The following is an 18,876-nucleotide window of genomic DNA, read 5'->3' on the forward strand; positions in this document are numbered from 1 at the left end:
AGATTTATCTCAGACTGTATGTGAAATGTCACCCCACAGAATCTGCCACCTCACACAGTCTCCTCATTTTTACCCTGAAAGGTAACGCCCCTTTTTATTCAAATTGCCTACCCAGACTGAAGGTTGCAGCCCCTTGTTATACTTAAAGGCATACTCCATTCCAGTAGTCCAGGTCCAATTCCTTTTGTACTTTACAGCCTTACAATACATACAACAGTCAGTTTTATTCTTTTCAGTATATGCTCATATTTCTAAATGTGTTTTATTTTGCTGAGAAGATAACTGTCTCATATATTGCGGGGTACAAATATCTTATTAGTTACATAACATAGGAATGGTCATGCCAAATTTCAAGTTTGTGCAGTACAGATGTGTGTTATTAGTTACATTACATAGGGGGTCACTTTTATGCATAGGATTTAATAATCAAGTTGCGACCCTTTAAATTTCCAATATTTAGTATGCAAAGAATGGTCATGGCAAATTTCACATTTGTGCGGTAAAAATTTGTGTAATTATTTGTTGCATCGGGAAGTGAGAGAATTAGATTCCGTACGTGAAATTTGGACGCTAATTCTTTTGCACTTAGAATTGAATAATCGAGTTGGGATCCATTAACTTTTCCTATATATGATATAATCAATGCTTGTGCCAAATTTCAAGTTTCTATGACATCGGGAAGTGAGAGAATTAGACTTTGTACATAAAATTTGGACGCTAATTCTTTTGCGCTAGAATTGAATAATCGAGTTGGGACCACAGTGGTCTCTGCAGTAATGGTGTCCCCAACAGCGGCCTCAGTAGTAATAGTGTCTCCTATATTAGCCCAGGTAGTAATAGTAACCCCCACAGCGGCCTCAGTAGTAATAGTGACACTAATATCATCCCAGGTAGTAATAGTGATCCCCACAGTGGCCTCAGTAGCGACTCCCTACAGCAGCCCTCAGTAGTAATAGCGACTCCCACAGCGGCCTCAGTAGTAATAGTGACCTCCACAGTGACCTCAGTAGTAATAATGACCCCCACTATCAGTGGCCCCAGAAGAAAATATTACTACTGGGGCTGATATAGGGAACACTATTACTAATAGTGTCCCCTATATCAACCCCAGTAGTAATAGAGTCCCCCCTGTCTTCAGAGCGCCACTGCTCCTTGGCTTGGGGCTGGTGGGGGGATGCACACACTGACGACAGTGTGTGGGCCTGGACTCCTCCTCCCTTCTCTCAGGGAAGGAGGATCCTGGGTGCACACACTGCCCTCAGTGTGTACACCCTGTAGCAGCACCAGTGAGTGATTACCAGCTGGGAAGCTGTGGCACCCCAACGGGTAATCACCATCATGTAATTCAGTATAGTGGCAGCATGAGCAGAAAATCGATTTCTTGATAAAAAAAAGTTGCAAAAGCTTTATTAATCCATGGTCAGAATAAAAAGTAAGCAAGCTATGTTTCGGCCAAGCTTGAAAAAGGCCTAATATGGCTGAAACGTAGCTTGCTTACTTTTTATTCTGACCATGGATTAATAAAGCTTTTTGCAACTTTTTTTTTTAATCAAGAAATCGCTTTTCTGCTCTGCCACTATACTCAATTACATTCAAACTGCTATTGGAGTTTTGTGGTTCGGACTCTGGCTTGCAGTTTACCCACCTCACCCTTTTGGGTGTTTCTGCTGTGTGCTGCTGTACCCGCTCATTGTACGTGGTAATCACCTTCATGGTGTAGGACAAAAGCAGAACAGATGTCCTGAAAGCGGGCCAAATGGCTGTCCCACTTGGAACCCGAGGGAAAGCGGGACTGTCCCACCTAAACGGGGAAGTCTGGTCACTAGAGATGAGCGAGCATACTCGCTAAGGGCAATTGCTCAAGCGAGCATTGCCCTTAGCGAGTACCTGCCCGCTCGAGAGAAAAGGTTCGGCTGCCGGCGCGGGTGAGAGGTGAGTTGTGGCAGGGAGGAGGGGGTAGAGAGAGATCTCCCCGCTCTCCCCCGCCTTTTCTCTCGAGTGGGCAGGTACTCGCTAAGGGCAATGCTCGCTCGAGCAATTGCCCTTAGCGAGTATGCTCGCTCATCTCTACTGGTCACTAAGATAGCACGTGTGCAAGGTACTGATGAACAGCTACTCACACACCCCCCTTATATTTAAGGGGGCGGCTGCTTAGCACTATTCTTGCATTAAAAAAATAGATACAGGGTGTCCGACCACATGATCCGTGTAGTGCAAAGTGCAGGATTACAACCTATTAATAACACCATATTTCAATCCAGCGGCCCGCCGTGCACCCCATAGGTGAACAACACCGGCACCCTGGGCTCCCCCAGCGTTCAAAGCAACACTTAATGTTACAGATAAATATGAGGTATTGGTTAATATTTTGGCCAAAATATACAAGCTCACAACCCAACCTCACGGGTCCTCGGGTACTTGTGAGTCCCTACACATCACTTAAAATCATCAGTAAGTATATGGCCACTTTCTTAAATTTTTTTGGCTGTTTATCTCTCTCTTTTCTGTGATTGATGTGGTGTGTGTTGCAAAGTTCTTGTTGAAGTGAATGTGAACTGTGCCTGCAATACCATGCTGAGGTACTGCAGTGTGTATGGAGCCGTCTGCATCAGCTCTGTGCACAAAGACCCCAGTGAACAGAAGAATGGCGGGGGTCCCATGTAGTGGAGTCTTGCTGATCAACTATCAAGCACCTGTCCTGAGGATGGGTTATCGGTCCCTTCGAGCTGGACAACTGAGTATGTTTACAGGGGACAAAAATGTGATAAATTCCGCTGGGGTTTAACCCTTTCCAATCCACTGTCTGACGTCTAAAGACATTCTGATTGAAAGCTGTACAACTTCCGATGTCGGAAGACATCCGGCAGGGTATTCTTACTGTATATTACTGGCCGCTCTGTTGTCGGGGCCTCTCCAGCATGTCCAGTACCATAGTACTGGCTCTAACCAGCAGGTGGCGCCATTGTATATTGGCAGAAAGAGAAAAACCCCTAGGAAACCCTGAATCCAAAATTGGATTGCAAAGGGTTAAATTTCTTGCAAAATGGATGTGATTTGGTAAAAGACGTTCACACATTGCAGAATTTTTCCGCCATGGAAAATGTGGTTTGCTGCGGAAATTCAGTCAGTGTTTTTTAGCTGCGGAAGATGAATCGCTCTCTCTCGTGTTGTAGATTGATTTGTACGCATGCACGATCCACCTGTTTTCCAGCGGATTTTGATGCGTTTATGCGTTTTTGAATGACATCGCTGAATGGCTGCGATAGGTTTATCGAGCGCCGGCTGTGATTGGTTGGCGCTCGATCCAATCACAGCGCTTACTTACACAGCGCTGAGGGCGGGGGAATTCAAAGAAGTTCACTACACGGCCTGAGGACCAAGCAGCTGGACGCGCCTGAGCTCCGACAGCAGCGGACAGGTAAGTATTTATCTTTTTTACACGTTAGGGATGATTTTTCAGGGAAGGGCTTATATTTAAAGTCCTTTCCTGAAAATCATTCTGCACACAGCCCATTGCTTTCAATGGAGCCGTCAGGAGCAGCAGCGCCCCATTGAAAGCAATGGTGCACAGACCTCGCTCGAGAATAAACAAGTTTTCCCATTTTGGGGGGGGGGGGGGGGAAACTTGGTGCCTCGGCTTATACTCGAGTATATACGGTATACCTTCATGGACTGGACTGCGCCCGTAGGTTTCTGGGAGCCAACTTAAGCCTAAAATCTGTCTGTTGGGCATTCATGTGACTGGTTTAATTGTAAATGCTTTTTCATGGTCCTGAAAAGAGTCCCGGCGCTGCGGTCGCAAAACAATGTGCTGCAGACACAGTTGGAAGAAAAAGTAAGTCAAAATGTGGTCTGATTGTTATCGAAGTCACAATTATAGACAAAATGTAATGAAACTGATAACACGCAAGTAGTTGTACCGCTATGTCTTTTATTGAGCACTTGAGTAACCATTCCCAATGTCAGGAGAAAAGTAAGTGAACCTTTGTGTTAATGTGAACCTCTAAGAGCTAATTACCAAAAGATGATTCAGTTAAAGGGGTTTTCCATGGAGAATCCGATTGATGACATCCTCAGGATAGGTCATCAATAGTTGATCGGCTGGGCTCCCCGCTGATCAGCTGATTGTGCGCCCGCTGACAGCACCACAAATACCATGGGGTCGGAGTGGAAGTCTCTGCTCCGACCTCTGTGAAGTGGCTTGTAACTGCAGGCATGGCTCGCATTGATTTCAACACGAGACGCGCTTGCAGTCACAAGCTTCGGAGTGAGACTTTTGCTGCTTCTGCTCCAACTCTTGTGTATTTGCAGCGCTGTCAGCGGGAGCACAGTCAGCTGATCGGTCGGGGTCCCGAACTACTGACCCCAGCCGATCAATAGTATTCTCCATGGAAAACCCCTTTAAGGAGCTGAAGTTGTAAGTGTGGGTTTCACAGGTGCTCTGCCAATTAAATAAAGGCACAAAAAGGCTGGCTACTGTCTGAGGCCTCATTTACATGGGCGTGGTTTTCATGCATAATAGACACGTGAAAATATTGCCTCTTTTAGAATCTATGTTTTCCTATAGAAATGTTCAGATGAAGGAATTTTAAATGCACAAAAAAACTTGCACCTTAAAAAGATAGGACTCGCGTGGCTATGAGGCCCGGATCTAAAACCCCATTTACACGCAACGATTACCGTTCAAAATTCGCTCAAAAGCCATAGTTTAAGCGATAATTGTCGTGTGTAAACACTACCATCTTTCACTCTTCGGCTGAACGATGATTTTTAGGTGAGCATAAAATCCATTGTTCAGCCGGGGAGCTGATAGCAGGGACCACATGATGTTTTCTCCACAGGGAGCACTGATTACATTGTATTCAGCTTGCAACCCTGAGGCAGAACATAGGAACTGTATGCAGAGAACAGACCACCTGCTGTTCTCTGTATACAGCTCCAGAGGATAATTTACATGCAAATAAAAGTAATAAACTGCTAATAGACATTAGTGCCATTAGTAGCTTATGCAAAATGATCCCTCAAATTGTCATTCTCCCTATCTTTTGAACAAATTTTGAGTGATGATCTTTGCATATAAATGGGCTTTAAGGTCCGTGCTACAAGAAAAGGTAGGACCTGACCTATCTTCAGTGCGTGATGTGCAGAAGTCTCCATAGACTCCTATAGGAGCAGGAGTTTAGCTGTGCCTGACACTCCGAAAAGAAGATTAAAAGTCGTTAGGAGGATTTCTGCTGACTGAGGAAATTCTAAACAGCGGCGGCGCTGACACACCCAAAACACATTTTAAATGCCCCGCTGTAGACTGCTGTTAGTTCCCACAGAGATGAGGGGAAGCTCGAGGGTTCCATTCATCTCCCTGGGGATTCCCTTAATCCCCACTGGGACTAACAGGAGTTTACAGTGGAAGATTTAAAATGTGCTTCTAGGCTGCAAGTTTTAAATGTCGCCAGCAGTGGGGGGCAGTAGGGGACTCCCTCCACATCTCACCCCATCTTCGAATTCTCCAAGTGATTTCACCATAGTGGGGAGAGAGAGGGGGGTGGGGTTAGAGGGTTTCCTCAAGAGTGGGGGCAGAACTGATGGAATCCACCTTCTAGCCCTGCCCCCTCCATGTACTATGTGGATTTTCCTTGGGGATCCCCATAGCAGGGAAAGATCGGAGCTATGGGGGTTAATCCCCCATAGCCCTGCTCTCTCTCTCCCTGCTATGGGGAAATCCCAAAGCCCTGCGGGGCTTCTTCTGTTTCTCCTCCTGGAGCAGCTGCGCTTTTTTTAAAGCAACACGCTGCTTCAGTGAATGGGCAATTTTCATGCGCATGAAGCTCGGGTCTTCGGCACGTGAAAAATCGCCGGTTCACGTGTTCTTTAGTTTGATTTTTTTTCAATCGCCTATACTGCGCTAAAACCACACTCATGTGAAAGAGGCCTAAAATGTCGCAAGAGAGACTGGTGAGCATGAACCATGCCCCGAGAAATTGCTTAACAGCAGCAAATACACATGAAGCGCCGTTCACTACCTGCACCCACCACTAGTGTGCGCTCTTCCGTATCACGTGATTTTGGTCAGGTGATGTGGAAGTGCGCTCCATAGTGGTGGTTGCAGGTAGTGATTGGGTAGCTATAAATAGAGAAAGCACGGATTTCAAAAGCTGAACCCCCTTCATGATGGTGATTAGAATCAGAACATATCTCACTACACTAAATTAACCTCCCTCGCTTTTCAGAAAATTCGTACTGGGCATGCGCAGCTTTGTCAGTTTTTTCCCCGTGTTAATAAAGTTTATTCTATTGACACATAGCGTCGCTTTGTGCCTCTATGCTCAAGCGTGCCGACGTTACGCGATTCAAGAGGGGCGTGGCTATGGAAATATGGGGTCATGTGAGTTAGAACTGTTTGAAGAGAATAAAACTGTGGGCGCGGCCTTCTCTTAGTAGGCGTGAACTAAGGAGTGCCTCCAATCATAGGAGGCCCTCGGTGATGATTGACGGTAATAGAAAAAGTGAATGAATTAGGTGGGCGGAATTTGTTTTGTGATAAACGTTAAGGAGGAGGAGTTCATAGCTTGATGGACAGTCCATGGAAGGTGGGAGTTTAAAGATTTTGGTGGGCGTGGTTGCCACAAATCTGCATATATAGGTGTGTCGAGGTAATTTTTAGCATGATAGTCCGCCCTTGTGGGCGTGTTTTATTTGATTGGCAGCCCATGAGGGAGGAAGCTTTAGTGATAAGCAATTGGAGTGGGCGTGTCATGTGTGTGATTGGCAGTTGGAGGGGGAGGGTCTCCCGCGCTGCACAGGCCGCAGCAGCATTCCCCGGCAGGATACGAGTGTGGCGGCGATGAAACAAAGGCAGGTCGGGCTCGGCGTCCCCGGCGGCTGTAACGGCAGCAGTAGCGGCGGAGACGGCAGGCTGGCGGGACCTCGGCAAAGACGACGGCGTCGCCGGGGAGGTGGAGCGGCCGGCGGGGATGAGGGCAGCCCGGCCACACGCCAGTACCAGCAGGCCGGGCCTCGCCGGGAGGAGCCCCGGAGGGATCCCGAGGAGGAAGAGGACGGAGAAGAGGAGGACGAAGAAGAGGAGGAAGAGGAGGAGTGTGAGGGGGAGGAGGAGGACGGCGACGGGGACTCCATGGCGGCAGCAGCAGGAGGAGCGGCCGCCCCGCTGGCCCAGGCCCGGAGGAAGGACGGAGGCCCAGTCACCAAGTTCTGGGAGAGCCCGGACACCGTGGGCCAGCTGGACGGCGTGCGCGTGTGGATCGGCAAGAACTACAAGAAGGCGAGTGCGGCCTGCAGGGGGCGCCGGGCCGGCGGGGGGCTGTAGGGCACATGTCTGCGCCGGGGCGGACCGGGCAGTCTGTCTATATATTCACACACCCCCTCCCCCGGGCCCATGCTGTTTATGTATTAACCCCCTCCTCTTCGGGGCCCATGTTGTTGGCTATGTATTAACCCCCTCCTTTCCGGGCCCATGCTGTTCCCTATGTATTAACCCCCTCCTTTCCGGGCCCATGCTGTTCCTTATGTATTAACCCCCTCCTTTCCGGGCCCATGCTGTTCCTTATGTATTAACCCCCTCCTTTCCGGGGCCCATGCTGTTCCCTATGTATTAACCCCCTCCTTTCCGGGGCCCATGCTGTTCCCTATGTATTAACCCCCTCCTTTCCGGGGCCCATGCTGTTCCCTATGTATTAACCCCCTCCTTTCCGGGGCCCATGCTGTTCCCTATGTATTAACCCCCTCCTTTCCGGGGCCCATGCTGTTCCCTATGTATTAACCCCCTCCTTTCCGGGGCCCATGCTGTTCCCTATGTATTAACCCCCTCCTTTCCGGGGCCCATGCTGTTCCCTATGTATTAACCCCCTCCTTTCCGGGGCCCATGCTGTTCCCTATGTATTAACCCCCTCCTTTCCGGGGCCCATGCTGTTCCCTATGTATTAACCCCCTCCTTTCCGGGGCCCATGCTGTTCCCTATGTATTAACCCCCTCCTCTCCGGGGCCCATGCTGTTGGCTATGTATTAACCCCCTCCTCTCCGGGGCCCATGCTGTTGGCTATGTATTAACCCCCTCCTCTCCGGGGCCCATGCTGTTGGCTATGTATTAACCCCCTCCTCTCCGGGGCCCATGCTGTTGGCTATGTATTAACCCCCTCCTCTCCGGGGCCCATGCTGTTGGCTATGTATTAACCCCCTCCTCTCCGGGGCCCATGCTGTTGGCTATGTATTAACCCCCTCCTCTCCGGGGCCCATGCTGTTGGCTATGTATTAACCCCCTCCTCTCCGGGGCCCATGCTGTTGGCTATGTATTAACCCCCTCCTCTCCGGGGCCCATGCTGTTGGCTATGTATTAACCCCCTCCTCTCCGGGGCCCATGCTGTTGGCTATGTATTAACCCCCTCCTCTCCGGGGCCCATGCGCTGTTGCCTATGTATTAACCCCCTCCTTCCCTGGTGCACCATAAGTAATTTAGAAATAACCGCCCGCACGATCTCCGTTGCGACAAACTATGGCAATGAAGGGGCGGCGAGTATAACTTTATTTGCTTTCATTAGTTGCCATGGCAGGTATGGTGCGGCCCCGGGGCCCGATCGGCCGGTGGCGCGGCACGCTGCGGGTTTTCCTTCCATCTGTGTTCTGGTCCGAGGGGAAAAAATTGCTTGTGAATTAACCCCTTACAATCCTCATTGGGTTGTATTCCCGTGCGCCCCCCCCCGCGGTCGGGCGGTACATGTGCCGTGTGAACGGTGGTGGGAGACGGCCGGTGAGACCCCCACTAATGGAGAATGGGGGTCCTGAGTAATGCCTGCAGAGACCCCCGAGCGTGCGACCGGCCCTCCGCTACCTACTATAGAGATGACTGGAAGGGACACTCCGGACCCCCATTCCCCCACCGGTGGGGGTCTCGGTGGTTGGGCCCTGTTGGTCAGATTAGTCTCCTGTTCACTCAGCCCGATCCCGCTGATCACACTTCCTGCTCGGACCGCCGTCGTCTGACAGCGGGCCGGGGGAGCGGCGGACCCCCAACTATTCACAATCAGCAGTAAATGCCCCTTTAAGTGTCAGTCCTCTATACGGCCGGTCAGGGATAAATGTGACACTTGTATTGTATTTTGTGTTTCCAGTTTGCAGGATCTCTGCTTGCTGTCAGTGAAAGGGAACATTCAGAGGCTGAAAACCTGTAGAGCCGACTACTACCTGTGGCTGAGGGTTTGTTAGTGTCTGCACAGATCTCTTCCGGGCCCCTATGGAGTTGGGGGAGGGGGGTTGGCATGGACGGGGTGTAGTGGTACCCCATATAACGCGCACACTGGGTACAACAGTAGGATAGAAATATATTTTATTACATGGGTTTTCCTAGTTATTTTAACCATTTATTGCCCAATTTCCAAGTAGCAGTCATGTGACCGCTGCAGCCAATCACCGACTGCCCAAGACGACTGAGGCCTGTGATTGGCTGCGGCGGTCACATGTGTATGTAATGTCACACTGCCGTTTCTGAACAAACACCGGAGGGGTGAGGGGTGGACGGCTGTATTCTTGGGGCGCTTTCACACAGCACCGGCCGTCGCTCAGTGAATGGAGGCGGCCGGACATCTCCATCCCCAGTAAATGGGCGGTTATTTGCAGATGGATGAATGACCTGCTTACACGGCCGATCGGTGTTTGATTTTTATGCCTACAAGATCCAAACGACTAACGAATTAGCGTTCGCACGGGAATTTACCCTGAACGATTATCACGCAGGTTCCCGCGCTCCGTGTAAGAGGACCGTTAACCCTGTCCTGCCCGCTACATAATGTTCGAGCAAAACTTGGGAAGTCCCTCTCATGGTAACTTTCGCAGAAGGTATTTTGGCGCGGCTCCATAGCCTATTGTGCCGCAGCAGGTGGCACCCTCATATTTGCCAGTCTGGATCCAGACCAACCAGTAATCCACCGATAAGACTATCGAACGGCCGTCCTGCCTGCTGAAAGGGGCAGTGAAGCGGTTAATCCTGCCGGAGGAGTTGGTGCACCTTGCTTCCATCGATCTACCGGATTGATTGGTTATGTCTGAACCTTATTGTAATGGGCTTATAATAGTGCGGGGGCGATATAAGAGGAGCGACAGATATCAGTCACACATGTGATGTAAATTCTCTGCTGGCTATAGCAGCACTACAGATGTGAGACCTAACGTAGGGAGCCAGGAAGTTCTACTCTTCGTTACAATCACCACCCCAAAACCTGAAATGGCTGATAACAGGGGGAAATAGAATGCATTTACCTGTAAAGCAAAGAGATAAGGACTGAGGACAGGTCATCCATATTTGATCAGCTGATCACCTGGCCACCAAAGCATGTAGACACTCTAGTGGCCTGCAGGGCATTACAGGAAGGTGAATGGGGGCTGTGCCTGCAGTACCATCCCTGGCCACTGTAGTGTGTATAGAGCTGTGTGTTTCCAGGTATACCTTTAGTTCCGTATGAGCTGGCAAATAGCTTGTCGCAGCCGGTGGACCCTTGTCAGCTGACCACTGGTGACCTATCCTGGGGAGTCCTGTAAATCCATAGAAAATCCGCAGCTTCGTCAAATTCAGGACCGCCATTGCAGTGGTGACTCCTGGCCAATGGGCTGCCACAGGATCTTGTAGTTCATGGGCCTCGCGCTCTCTGGTGGAGCGTGGGGATAAATTGCACTACGGACATCTGATAAGAGTAAGGGCCGGTGTCACAGGGGTGTGAGCGCATCTGCGCAATTGGTGCACGCAACCCCCCCCCCGCAGGTAACGTGATCAGTAATTAGTGTAATTAGTTCAGTATTTGCTCTTTCCTTGCGCAAATTCACAGGAAAACGGAGCGGGCTGCGCAATTTTATTTTATTTTTTTGGAAAAAATTAAGGCCCTATGTGAACGAACCCCGTTCGCTGCGGATTGTGCGCAAATGTTTAGTGCATAATACGCTGTGCAGATATGTTTGCGTGAATCCGGCCTAACGGGCACCTGTACACGTAACGAGAGATCGTTCACCTGAGCGAACAAGCAAATGATGGCGCGGCGTTCGTTCGCTCGGGCATTCAGTTCGCGGTAGAAGTGAACGGCAACAACCGAATGATCGCTGTTTAAACGGAACAATTGGGGAACGAGCCAACTATATGCCGGCATGAAGCGAACAACGAGCGACCGTATTAACGTTCGCCGGTCGGCCGCGTTCGCACTGAAAGATTATACCTAAAATTCGAACCATCGGCGCATTTGTTTCTTAAATCGCTCCTTGTTCCGTGTAAAAGCATCTTTCAGACCGCAGAGAATATTCCTCGTGAACCGCGGCCAAACCTGCGTCCGTTACCGTGGAGTTTCTTCCTTGGCGTTGCGAGTCGCGAAGATTCGCCGCTCTTCTTTATCATGAAATCACATGATCCGAGGGAGTGAGAACGCAGAATTCTGAAACCAACGATTTCATATCCGTTTGCGATGTTTTTACTTATGTGACATGGTGGTTAAAAAAAAAAAAAAAAATTGCAACGCGCCGTTGCTTTCTGCGTGTTGCGGTCCCCCCCCCCCTCTAGCCCTATGGAGCCTCCTTTTCATTTCATCGAACGCACGAACTTGCGATTCTCATGCGATGCGTTAACGTCAGAGACTCCTGGTGGCTTTCATGTGATGAAATGGCGGACGGCAGCGATGCGCAATTTTTCACAAGAAAAAGCTCAGAAATCGCCAGAACAACACAGCAACTTTTTGCTGTGATTTTTCTCGCGGCGACGTCACGTCCGCCGGTAAAGGAGCCTCTAGATTGAGGGTGGGATCTGATTTCCATGCGGCCGGGGAGCAGGACGCGGGGTCAGGCTTATTTCGGGTTCGTATCACGCGGATCCTGAAAACAATGTTGGTGCTTTTCCCGTCACGTGACCTTTTTTGGGGTCTTCCTTAGAAGCTCGGAGAGCGGAGCGGTCCTGTTGGTGCACTGCTCTATGGGTATACGCGTTAAAGGGAACCCGCCACGTCCCCACAGCGCCATACTTGTGGGTCGTGATAGGGAACCGAGTATTATAATTGCCCGCTTCTGAAGATCGTACCTGCGCTGCACACCGGTCCTGCATGCGCGCTCTACCATAGACTTGTGTAGGAAAGCGCGCACAGCATTGTGAAGGCAGATTTGCGTAGCGGGCTCAATCTCAGATGGGGATACCGCTAGATTGCCGGAGGGAGACACTGACATACTTATATATCAAAACATGTGAAAACGCACCAATCACTGACAGCCCCTGTGGTACACCCCCAACTCACCCGCCAGGCTTCAGTGTGCATGCGCGGTGTGTTTCTTTGTTTGACCTTCCATGTAATTGAGGTAGACAGCCGTACACGCCGCTCTCCTCAGTCCCCTTGGAGTGAATGGTGCAATGATCCCCTTCAGTGGGACGACCCCTGCTAAGAGGTGCGACATCTTTGCACTCTGCCTTCTCGGTATGTTCAGGTCCGGCAGGGGTGCTGGGCAGTTTCTGCATTTCTGGTACAACCAGGCGGATGGACATAGAGGTCATTGAGCATGACTGTAGACATCCAGGCGCCCGTCTTCAGCTGCTGTGAGGAACCGGCAAGCGACGGAGACAGCCGTAGGGGCCATCGTTGGAGCCATCCGTGGGGGGGGGGGGGGGGGGGTTCTCATCGGATTCCCCACTGATCAAACTTTTGATGTATTACTCACAAGTCAAAAGTTTGGAGAAAGTGCAGCTACTCTTTAACTTTACAAAAAAACATTCTGCACGGCTTTGGTACTCAGCGCAGATTCCAAATCCGCAGCGCGGCTGTTCATTCTGTACATTGTAGCGTAAATTTCAGCTCCTCACATGAGGCTAAACCGGGCCGGTATGGGGGGCTTCCAGTATTAACCGGGCTTTAGTCACTCTTTTAGACTTCTTGAATGAACCCCCTAAGGCCCGTTGACCTGTGTCGGAGGCTCACGCTGCTGGCACCATCTCAGTAGGATAGGATGCTGCACTGTTTTGTCATGGACAGGCTGGTTGGGCTACCAGATGACCCCCATTATAGTCAGGGGGTCTATTCGGTGCCTTTCGGTTCTGGCACGGGTCCACAGACAGAGCTGGGCCGGTACTACAGGGTGCAGATGCGAATGGGGCATTAATTGCCCTTAGGATTGAATAGGTCTCACAGCTGAGGGTTTGTTTCAGTTACATCCGGTCTCAGTGATTCTTTTTGAGGCTGTATTTGCATGGGCTAATGCAAGTTGCGACTAAATCTCTTGGGCACAACTCGCATGGCGCAACACGTGGGCACCTTGTCTTTGTGTTCAGGGTCCTACATATTACTCGCCCCGTTCTCCTGCAATATTTGCACAAAAATGGGGCATGCAGCGTTTTGTTTTTTTTCTTCAATCTCGAAGCGTGGGTTCAAGTGAAAAATCGGTCAGGTAATTGAAACGGTAATGAATGGGTTAATTCTCCGCGTGTTCTAAGTGCGTTGGAGGTTATCACTGGGTAGTTTGTTACAATGTAGCAGTCCCGCCTGTCCAGACTGCATTCACTTGTGACGTTACTTCTCACCAATGAGGCTTCAGGTTCGGCAGGTATTCGGCCTCCTGGATGTAAACCAGCAAGCAGAGATCTTGTAAATGGTGATGAATTAAAACAAAGTCTAATAAGCGGCGTTCTTCGTTAGGCTTCTGGCCCAGCAGTGGATTTGGGGCCTACAGGGCTCTGCAGATCAATGGTCTGTATGAACAAGCATGTTGCAGGCCCTATTCCTATCCGTATCACGAATGAGAAACGGGAGCTACTAATACATGCGGATGGAAATCCGGTAGGTGTCCGCGCGGTGTCCATGCGAGCGTCTTGAGCCCAACTCGCACACACGGGAAATTAATGCAACAGTCAGACAATCACTTTGTACATGTCGGAGTTAATCGGCCCTGGCAGCTTTCTTCTGAGACGGTGTATGTAAATAGAGGTCTACACAAATGTAGCGCCAAAGCTGGAGCCGCCGCTGCCTCCCCTGCATCCTGTGTGGCGCAGGGAATAAAAGACCTTTCCCAGTTCTATCCCATTTCTTGTATAGTTTAGGGAGCTAACTTTTTTTTCTCTCTCGTTAACCCTTTGTCTTCCCCTTCCAGTATGTGCAGGCTGACTCTCCAACCAATAAAGCCCTGGCCGTCCTTGTCTCCCAGCTCCTACAGTTCCAGGAAGATGCGTTCGGACGACACGTCACCAACCCGGCCTTCACCAAACTGCCTGTGAGTGTCCTCTAGAGAATTGGGGGGGGGGGGCATTACCGAGGGGGGGCCCGTCCCAAACCTAGTCCAAACCTCGCACACCAATAAATGTATAAGCATGATGTTGGCGACGCCGGAGAATCTCACTGTTGGTTGGGCACAGCCTTGTTGAAATAATTGGTTGGCCCATTCGATTTTTTTTTATTTTCCCCCCCCCCCCATTGTTGTGTGCCCAAAATGCTTAGTTTGTGGGGTGCTGGGCGTGAGTTTGCTTTCTAACAGGCTTCTGTATCATCTTTTGCAGATTAAATGCTTCTTGGATTTTAAAGCAGGCGGTGCGCTGTGTCACATACTAGGGGCCGCGTACAAGCACCGAAGTGACCAAGGATGGTAAGGATTTGGAAAGCAGTCCTAGACTTAGAAAAGACACGTGACCCCAAAGTGTAGCTTAAAATCAAGTTTTCCATCGATTTGTTCCAGAGTTCTCATTAGAATGGGAAAATCGAAAGATCTAAGCAACGTCCAATGAGGCCTGGTCATTGGTGCTAGTCTAGATGGGGCCAGGATATCAAGAAGTGCCAACCTTGTGGGGTTTTCTCATGCAGGGGTGTGGAGAGAATAGTGGGATCCAGGAAAAACATCCAATGGCAGAGGATCCTGGGAATGTAATCTTCAACACAAAGGGTCAGAGGAGGATGTTAAGAATCGTTCTGATTAACAGGCAGCACACAGTCGAGCAGATGACAAGCTCCAACTATCTTGTCCAAATGCTTAAAGGGGATGTTCCCATCTCTGCTTTTCATAGCCAAGATGGGAAACCGCTGTTATAGTACCTGGCCGGAGCCTTACGGAAACAGCGTAGCGCAGCGTGCTTCGCTCTATCCGTAACAGGCTGTGCTATGGTTTCTGTGGCTCTCATTCACTTCAATGATGGCTATGGACACAGCGCCAGGCTGAACGCTCAGCAGTTTCCATCGGGTAGTCTGAAGCCTAGGGCCGGGTATTCCCATCTCAGCCGTGATGGAAATACCCCTTTCAGCTCTTTGTTGCTTAGTATGGATTGGCAATAACAGACTAGGAGTTCGAGTGTTACTGCTATATAAGATAACCTGGAATACAAGGCTGCAGTGGGCATAAATTGGGTCACTGGGCAGCGGAAAAACATCACCTCATCGGATTAATCCAGATTCCTGCTGCACCGTGCTGATGGGAGTCAGAATTTGGTGCAAGCAGCATGAAGTCTGAACCCTTCCTGTTCGCTATTGAGCATGTCGGGGTATCCGTCTAATTTGCGTCAACTGGAAAAGGCTTCCTGTCCACAGGGGCCGATATTCCGGCTGAACGATTTCAAGACTTTTTTTAAAGTTTAATCGTCAATTTGCAAGAAAAACGACAATCAGCAGGAGGCTCGAAGGCACAAGCAGAGTAATAAATCGTACTCCAGCGAGGTTAATACAATGTAAAGGGAACGATGGGCAAATTAATGGCTTATGGAGCAATGAGATTACAAAACATATAAAGCTTGATATTGGCACGGCAGCCTACCTCTCCTCCCAAATTCCCAGGCCCCTCGTCTCCCCATCCCAACAGCAGAAGGGACTTGAAGCCATTTGCCAAGACCTTATGAAACCTCAACATTTTCAATACTTAGTTGAACGTACGCCGCCATCAATTGCAGTTCTGAAGACCAGGGGAGGTGCAACGTGCTACTAGATGGGGGGGTCTCTAATGAGATGACCAATGATTGTAGACGTCTCGGATGGAAAGACTACTTTAAGGTCTCTTTCCAGTGAGCATAGGCCTTTCTACGTGCGCCTGCCAGTGTCGTTAAAACGTGAACAGGCGCACAAACTTTATATTTGTGCGCCCATTTAGACGGCATGGGCCCCGAAACATATACGCCGAGGCCGCAATGCTGTTGCCTCTCCTTCGACGGCTCACCTCCTCTCTCCTTTCTTCCGGCTGTTTGCAGTGGGACGGGACGGAGTCAAGCTCTGCTCCATTCCATTGCAAACAACCGGAGGGGAGGAGAGAATTGGGAGGGAGATTAGCAGTCACGCTGCTAAACTCCCTCCCGCCTCCTTTCTCCGGCCGCTCTAATTGGCTCTCATAGGAGCCCATGCAGTGGTCTACGTATTCCAGGCACAAAGATAGCGCCGGGCAGCAAAGATAGTTCTGGAACTATTTTTTTTTCCAGCCGGGCACTTTTGCACCGTTGGAATACGCCCGTGTGATCTGATGCATTGGAATCCAATGCATCAGATGGGAGCGTATATCGTCCGGCTGTGAAAACGGGGCCAATGTACGCTCATGTGAATAAGCCCGAAGGCAGTAATGATGCTGTTGAGTTATGCCGGATGTCATACTGTTCTGCTATGACTGTCGGTAACATCTGACTTCTTTTCTGCAGGAGGAGGTTTGACTTGCAGAATCCATCAAGAATGGATCGCAACGTGGAGATGTTCATGGCTATTGAGAAGACGCTGATGCAGGTGGGGCTGCTCGTCTGTTTTGCATCATAGCTATATACCTTGGTGTCACTTATGTCAGTCATTTACTCATCATGCAGAGTTGTTGTATAAAATGTTCATCTGCCTGCTGTCCCCTGATTAGCTTGCCGCATCCTTAATTGTCCTGATGGAGCCGCCTCGATCTGTATGTGATTACTGCTGATTAATACTCATTTATGAAGGAGTCAGACGTTTGGCTTACAGACTTGGATATATTTAGACATGAAGCCGATCAGCGCCACAGCTGTCCACAGGTTGCAAGTAGTATTACAGCTCGGCCGCATTCAATTAGGATGCACTGCAATACCTAACTCAACCCAGGGACAAATGTGGCGCTGTTTTCATAACATGGAAAGCCTCATAATCTAGTATAGCACTAATGTGACCTTACAGGTCAGTTGTGTGTACTCTCAGGGCACATTAGCGCTGAGTTGTAGGAAGTCTTCATTATTTATAGGTAACCCTGTGTTACATCTCCGGCCCGTCATGGCTGCTCTCATTTTCTTGATCCATTCTTGACATCGTTGGGTTTTTGCTCCTTTGCAGAACAATTGTCTGAGCAGACCGACTGTCTACCTCGTCCCCGAAATAGAACTCAAGCTGGCCAATAAGCTGAAAGACATCGTCAAGCGCCATCAGGTGAGCGGCGGCATCGGAGGGGCAGCAGCTGTCCCGCTACGTACAGCAACACGTTGGTTCATTGGCTTCCCCTGTGTTTTTAGGGTACAATCATAGAAGAGAAAGCTAAAGCCTCGCACCACGTTCACCCTGTTCCTACCTCACTGGATGAAGGTAAGACCATTCCTCTTTCCGTACTTATGAAGAGGTCATCTCCACTTACTAGTGGGTTCTGGGGTGCGAACTTAGGAAGACTAGGACACCTAAAGATGTGTCTGCTTTGGCCATCTTGGTCAGTCAGAAATGCCCAAAAGTTGCCTGATTGTGGCGAACACATTTCCTCTTGATTATTTATTTTTTTTCTTTTTTTAAGGGGCTTGTGCCAGGATGCCCCTCTTTGAAGCAACCCCCCCCTCCCCTCCAAGCAAACAGATGGTTTTGTCAGCGGTGCCACAGCTAGCCTGACTTTTTTCCTTAATGGCCATCCTGTAATAACCGACTGGCAGAAGACCTGCCAGGCCGGAGACTTTCTTAACATGGTGCTCCGTTCAAGGGCATAGAGGAAGGCCCCAAGTGGGGGAAACCCGCTCTATGACTTTCATATGACCTAGTGGGACATGTGAACACGGAATGCCATCTTGGCTCAACCCCTTTATCTACCTATAGGTCATGGCTTTCCAAGGGGAGGCTCTTAGTATGTCTAGTTTCTTAGAGCAGTGGGGGAGGGCTCCTTCTGCAGCCAGCCGCCTTACAGTCGGGCTGATCTGAGTTCTGTGATATAAGAGGGAAGGGTTTTTCTGATTATCTAGAACTTGAAAGTCATTAAAGAGAAGTTGTCCAGAATGAGAAAAAAAACACTTTCTCCCAAAATCAGCAACACCCTCGTCCACAGGTTGTTCGGTATTGCAGCTTGGCTCCAGTCAAATAAATGGGGCTGAGCTATAATACCAGACGTAGCCTGCAGGCAGGCGAGGATATCTTATGTTTGCAAGGAAAGTGCCATGTTTGTTTTAATCCTGGAAACCCCTTTAATATATTAGGATAGGGTAATAAGGGAGGATCTGCTGTGGGATATTAGTTTTGTCTTCTGCCACATCTTCCTCTTGGCTCGTGGCCCTTTATGTTCTGTAGTCTGATTTTACTGCTGGCTAACAAATGAAATGTCTCCGTTTTCCCCGGTTTCTCCTTTCAGATGACTGGCTGAGACCTGTTGTGAAGAAGGATAAACAAATACTCGTACACTGGGGTTATCACCCCGACAGGTGAGAGGGGCGGCTATGGAAGACCATTACCTGCAGGCCACATAACTAGGGATAAGGCCAGTCTTTCACAAACTGATTTGAATGCGGATTCCGCGATCGCCGTCCACATGGCAGATCCGCGGTAAACCGTGGGCATGGAAAGGCATGTAGATTAGAATTAGCGTTGACACTCGTGAGTACTAATTGCGAATAAGTGAATATGATCAAATTATTTTTTGCCTGTGCGGACGATACGCTGTGCATCTGTGTGGGAAAACGCGCGCATCCACGACCATACG

The 18,876-nt window shown here is 49.5% G+C and overlaps 1 protein-coding gene and 1 non-coding gene across 3 annotated transcripts in view; both read left to right on the plus strand.

Moving 5' to 3' along the window:
* Positions 1-6,789: 6,789 nt before the first annotated feature.
* The window catches only part of SMARCC1 (SWI/SNF related, matrix associated, actin dependent regulator of chromatin subfamily c member 1), a 31,820-nt gene continuing 19,733 nt past the window's right edge, over positions 6,790-18,876 (plus strand). The window contains exons 1-7 of one of the 2 annotated variants that reach the window (XM_066585229.1): positions 6,790-7,279; positions 14,110-14,229; positions 14,513-14,598; positions 16,619-16,700; positions 17,265-17,357; positions 17,441-17,510; positions 18,529-18,598. In XM_066585229.1, coding sequence (XP_066441326.1) covers positions 6,842-7,279; positions 14,110-14,229; positions 14,513-14,598; positions 16,619-16,700; positions 17,265-17,357; positions 17,441-17,510; positions 18,529-18,598 — 959 coding nt within the window. In that variant the 5' untranslated portion in view covers positions 6,790-6,841. The remainder of the gene's footprint in view (positions 7,280-14,109; positions 14,230-14,512; positions 14,599-16,618; positions 16,701-17,264; positions 17,358-17,440; positions 17,511-18,528; positions 18,599-18,876) is intronic. The other variant, XM_066585230.1, reaches the window with a different exon arrangement.
* Positions 10,560-10,690, plus strand: LOC136587251 (small nucleolar RNA SNORA5). Its single transcript, XR_010787438.1, has one exon. It is a non-coding gene; the product is annotated as a small nucleolar RNA SNORA5 (small nucleolar RNA).

Source organism: Eleutherodactylus coqui, chromosome 12 (genome assembly GCF_035609145.1).
Source record: "Eleutherodactylus coqui strain aEleCoq1 chromosome 12, aEleCoq1.hap1, whole genome shotgun sequence".
Classification (NCBI taxonomy): Eukaryota; Metazoa; Chordata; class Amphibia; order Anura; family Eleutherodactylidae; genus Eleutherodactylus; species Eleutherodactylus coqui.